At 42.9% G+C, this 5,833-nt stretch overlaps 1 protein-coding gene across 1 annotated transcript; it reads right to left on the bottom strand.

The window, feature by feature from the left end:
* Positions 1-3,359: 3,359 nt before the first annotated feature.
* On the bottom strand, positions 3,360-3,798 carry LOC128411824 (small nuclear ribonucleoprotein F-like). Its single transcript, XM_053384285.1, has one exon. The coding sequence runs from the start codon at positions 3,710-3,712 to the stop codon at positions 3,566-3,568; it is 147 nt and encodes a 48-aa protein (XP_053240260.1). The 5' UTR covers positions 3,713-3,798; the 3' UTR covers positions 3,360-3,565.
* Between the last annotated feature and the right edge of the window lie 2,035 nt (positions 3,799-5,833).

Here is a 5,833-nt window from a genome sequence, read left to right as displayed (position 1 = left end):
CACCATCTATTTTCTCCATATACTTGCTTTTCTATTTCACAAAGTTTGCAGAGAAAAAGAAAGCAATTCAGAATCTTGTATCTGTTCCAACTGTGCAGAAAAATACAAATATGGTTATTGCACAGCTGAACTGCAAGCACTGCCCCAAATTTCAACATGCAACTGCGTCTTGAAACTGCATGTATGCAACTGCAAAATCCCCAGGCTACTTTTTGCATGTTTGCAAGGAGCACAGATACGTTGAGACATTTCCTCCTCTGCTTTGATCTTCCTGGAGCAGATCTTGAAGAGGAAGGAGCTGCAGTTGAACACTTTGCACAACATCAAAGCCCTTTTCCATCTCAACTACTCTTCAATGAACAGCAAGCGACTGAGGGAAGACCCAGAGAGTCAGGGGAAATCTGGTTGGAGGCTCCATCTGGCCCATACACTAACATGAATATTATTTACGGATATTTTTGAATATCACTGTTAGTGGTGGATAGGAAGTAATACATTACATGGATTGCCCCCTTCCCCATGAAATGCAATAAATTATCAATTCTATTTATTATGATGATGATGATGATGATGATGATGATTAGTAGTGGTAGTAGTATCACTGCTACTACTAAATTCTTCTAGGTCCTACATACTTTTTTTAAAAAAACAAAATAGGTTTGTATTCTACTAAATACAAAATGAGAGGAATAGCAAGAGAAGGGGGAAATATGAAAAGGCAGGCACTAATTCTTGCATAATGTTACATCATTGTGATAATTATGAGGGGGAACAGCCACTGATGGAGACACTTCTGGGAGAAAGGAGACAAATGGGAAATGATCCCCCGTGAGCCAATGGAACAGGCTTTGGGGTCTCAGCCCTCACTGATGCAGATAGGTGAAATAGCTGCTGATGTTGACTGTGTTCATATATCACAGTAAACCATGGTTTGTCAGCTTCCCTTCAGGCTCTCATGCTTCCCCTTCTCTATTCTTCTACTGCAAGGAGGAAATCAGAAACTTCTGCTTTCATTTCAGGTTAACCATAGTTTAGCATGCCACCTAAACCATAAACTGTTGCTAATTCTAACTAAAGTTAAATAAGCCAACTCCATCATAACTAATGGTTTGCAGTAGGCATGTTTCAGACAAACCATAACTGGCTGGGTTCAGAAAACATGAGAAACTGTAGCTAATGAAAAATCACAATGGAAGTTTCTGAATTAGTCCTCACAGTCACATCAGAGGAGAGGGGTGGAGGGAACATGCAAGCCAGGTGAGAGGCTAGACTCATCCCCATAATGGCAAACCATTGTTTACTGTGATGTCTGAATGCAGTGACTGTGTTCAGAAGCATGAGGTGCAGGTGTGCAACCCCGAGAAAGGATGTACAGATTGCATACAACAATGGACAAACAAGTTCACTTTGTTGTGCAATGAGCTGCTTGAGCAGGAAAGTCATGTGATACAGTAATTCATCTCGGACAGCTTTTAGATATAAGCTTTTAGATATTCAGCTTACCCTGCAACTAATGATTTCAGTAAAAAGAACAAGATTCTACCCCCCCTCCTGCTAATCTAATGGCCCAACACAAGAGCAGACTTTATGACACCATATTTCAGAGCCTGAGCATGGGTAAAGCCCAAGATCTGGCACAAACATAAACACAGACTATAAATTAGAAACAAATAGGGCACTGTGCATTTCAAGATCCCAGGCTCTTTCTAAATTTACTGGCTGTTTGTTGAGATTTTGAGACTAATGGCGGTATAAAATATTCCAGCCAACTAGTAAAGCAAAGGTTTAGAATGATTGAGAAGTATGGATCTGATGCTCCTGATTAATGGTGGGTAAATTATTGTTAATGCATGCAGTAAATGTCAGGGGCAATAATTTACTGAGCAGTCTCAGAAGCACCATAGAGGTTCTGCTCATCTAAAAGTTGAGAAAGGAACAACGGCTAGCAGCAAGCAGGAAAGTATCAGACTTCTGGCTTGAGCTCAAATGGAGCATGGCAGCTGTGAACACATTCCAACCTATGGCGTGTCCTGGAAAAATGGTCTACTATGTATAGTATAGTATAGTATAGTATAGTATAGTATAGTATAGTATTTACTATATAACTCCTATAATATAGCATTTATCAAGTAACGTAAGCTTCAATCCTGCATATATTTCCTTAAATTTCAATGGGATTTGAGCATCCTAGCTGTGCAAGATTGGAGTCACAGAACACTTCCATCACTGACATTAAGAATGTCCTTTTGTCTCTTCCCACTTTTATTGATTATTGACAGTGAAACAGACTGCCTTGGGAAGTGGTAGCCTGTCCTGGACATCAGCTGGGTGGACATAAGTCAGAGATGCTGTAGTTCAGAAGTGCCTTGAAGGGTGGAGCAGAACCACTGCTTTAGCTTCCTGGCAGGTGGGTTGTTAACTGGGAAGGAGAGGGGGAGGTGGTGGGGAGGTTGGCACAGTGCAGACACCACTGGAACCACTCTGGTGTTCCTGTTGGTGTGTTTGCACTGCGCTGACCTGCTTGCCACCTTAACCCTCCTAGTAAGCAACAGCGACCCCTCCTTACCAGGAAGCTAGTGTAGCTGTTCCACCCCTCCCAGTGAGCCACTTCCGCTGTACTTATATCCAGGGTTTTTATTCAGCCGGAACTCACCAGAACTCAGTTCCGGCACCTCTCAGGTGGGTGCCATTGCCATTCTAAGAGAACAAGGGAGGTGTTCGTGCTGAGTTCTGGCACCTCTTTTTCTAGAAAGATAGTACAGTCATACCTCGGGTTACAGACGCTTCAGGTTGTGCATTTTTGGGTTGCGCACTGCGCTGAACCTGGAAGTACTGGAACAGGTTACTTCCGGGTTCGGCGTTTGCGCATGCACAGAAGCACTAAATCGCGCTTTGCGCATGTGCAGAAGCGCCGAATCATGGCCCGCGTGTGTTCAGACATGGTGCTGTGGGTTGCGAATGCTGCGGGTTGTGAACGTGCCTCCCGCATGGATCACGTTCGCAACCCGAGCGTCCACTGTACTGCTATATCCTACATGGATCGGTGACTGGACTGAACAATATCCAAGGTTACTTCCATCTTTACAATGCTATGAACTTAGCTTTTATGGGAACTCCTCTTTCTGTAGTCTTTCAATGAAAGGAATCAATGGGCTAGAACAACTTCCTTTCTCCTAGACATGCATGTAGCAGAAGATTAAATCCTTAAGGTTTGGGCTAGTCCCTTCATAATAGCCCTGTTTATGTTCCTGACTCATCTTGATTTGAAAGCTTTCCTTCTGCAACTTCCTGCAACAATTGTGCTCAGTATCAGGATAGGCTGCTTGTTTTTTATGGGGTTTTTTTGGGCCATAAAAAATGTTACTTGACAAAACCTTTAAAAAGCAAACAAACAAAACTGGACAACTCAATTTCTTAGCACAGTTAAAAAACAACAACTTTCCCCCCAAGATAGTTATTCTCTCATTTCTCCTTCTTCCTCTTCTTCCACACCCCTTATATAAAGGACATTATTGCACCTTATCAGAACTTCACCAAGGTGTCCAGATAATGCACCATCAATATATTATCCTGTATTTGCAAGCTGCATGTTCATGTAGCCATCGATGGAGACAAGGTAGCCTTTGTATTCCACCCCCCACTTCAGCTTCACCATCACTGGCTTCCCAGTCAGCCTGTTTAGGAAGGGCTTTGGATTGAGAGGCAAACTCATAGCAACCAGACCAACCTAAGGGCGGCTGCAGCAACAAAAAAATTACTTGCAGGCAGCACGTGTGCCTGCCAAAGCTCTAAAAAGAAAAAGCAGGATAGGCTGCTTGTTCAGATGACCTCAGAAAGTCCTTCTTGGGAATCTTTTAAATAGTATTTAAATGGATGGAGGAAAGGAGTGTAGGTGAAGAGCAACCTATAAAATTTACTGCTCCTGCTTCCAATACTTGATGGGCAACTATTTAAAAGCTGAGAAGACTATTAATGCAGCCTGCAAAATAAGTCAGTAAAATTTTACAATACATTTTCCCCAGTGTGCATGTTTGGTTTCTCTTTTTGTGTGTTGTGATCATTTTGTGCTGTGATTATTTTTTAAAGCTGTTTGAAACAGGGCCTCTTTGAAATGCTGACATTATGGATTCAGAGCAGTAGTAAACTATGAGGTGTTGGGTTTTTTTACATATCACTTTAATATGACACCATTTAGGATGTTATGACTGCAATCTTAGTTTTTGAAATATTTTGAAAAACAGATTTGAAGCAGGCTAGCGAATTTGAGGCTTGGTTTTCTGCACCTTTCTGGAAGATGTGACTTTGCATGATAACAAAATGTTCAGATTTAATGGGCAGAGGGTGACAATAATTTGTTTCAGTGCCCTTGTTAAATGTCAGGCTGCACTCAGGGCCAGATATTTTTAAATTGTGTGCCATCAGGAGCATCAATGCAATAAGCACAGAATATTTCCATTGCTGTTGGGGAGAAAAGTGCTTTTATGCCTATTGTTTTTTTATTCATCCAATTGTATATGAAAGGCTTGCTGAATACTAACATTCAGTATGCCTTCAGTAGAGCATACCCAGCAACTTATCACGAACGTATTCTGGTATTATCGGTAGATATACTGGTAAACAAGGTCTACAAATACAGTTATCAACTCGCCACTGCTAAGTACATTTTTTGCTCTGGTGAGTGCACAAGGTCAATCACAACTGCTGCCCTTCTTCCATACCAGGAAGAGAATGAGGATTCTCCATGATGCCTTGTAGACTTCAGCCCAAGAGAATGGCAAGAAAAGGAAATTGTGCTGAACCTCAGGAGACACTCATAAAGCCACGAGTCTTCTTGCTGCATCTGAATTATCTGAGGCTTATCACAATGGAGATGAGGTCCTTTCTTTCTCCTCTGCTGATGAAGAGAGCAAGGGTTCACCTTAAAAAAGAGTTTGAAGAAGAGTTTGGATTTGATATCCCGCTTTATCACTACCCGAAGGAGTCTCAAAGCGGCTAACATTCTCCTTTCCCTTCCTCCCCCACAACAAACACTCTGTGAGGTGAGTGGGGCTGAGAGACTTCAGAGAAGTGTGACTAGCCCAAGGTCACCTAGCAGCTGCATGTGGAGGAGCGTGGAAGCGAACCCGGTTCCCCAGATTACGAGACTACCGCTCTTAACCACTGCACCACACTGGCTCTCCTTAAAGAGCTGTGCTTGTCAGAAGATGCTGGCCCTTCTCTCTGATGGGCTAGGCAGCAGCCAACAAGCAAAGGCTGAATCCTAATAAGACAGAGGTGATTTGATGTGGGTAGTTCTCATATCTGGGAATTATGCAGCCAACCCTTTCTGGATGATAGTCTGGAAGTCTCAACTGTCCTGCACTGCCTTCGTATCTGTGGCTTGTTGTGAATCTGACACAAATACAGAAGGCAAGGGCAGTTGGCTGCTTCAAGGCAGGCAGTCAAATAGTCCAAGGTCCTTCCAGCGTCTCCATGAGGTCCTTCCCAGGTGAATGGTAGGAGTTTAGGCAACAGGTGGGTGAAGCAGGGTTGAGCTCAAGCCCTCTACACAAGTTGCCATATACGCTGCTCAGGTATAATGCCCATGCTGTACAGGTTTAATGGAGAGAAAGGAGGCCAGTCCCTACTGCTACCCAACACTAGTCAGAAATCTGCATAAGAGTGAATTTAGTGATGCAGTAGGGATTGATGCCCAAAGCAAAAAAAATCAATCCAACTCTAAATCGTTTTCTGGGAAGCACTGTTAAATATAATGGGAGGCAAATAATACCCTGCTGCCTATCTGAACACAGGAGACAGTTTTTGTTAGCACCACTGTCACCTTCGCCCAGTG

The sequence above is a fragment of the Podarcis raffonei genome, chromosome 4 (assembly GCF_027172205.1).
Source record: "Podarcis raffonei isolate rPodRaf1 chromosome 4, rPodRaf1.pri, whole genome shotgun sequence".
Taxonomy (NCBI): Eukaryota; Metazoa; Chordata; class Lepidosauria; order Squamata; family Lacertidae; genus Podarcis; species Podarcis raffonei.
This window is presented reverse-complemented; position numbering and strand designations above follow the sequence as displayed.

Excerpts from the sequence above, each read along its gene's own strand:
- LOC128411824 (XM_053384285.1), bottom strand. The coding sequence starts at position 3,712 with ATGAGTTTGCCTCTCAATCCAAAGCCCTTCCTAAACAGGCTGACTGGG.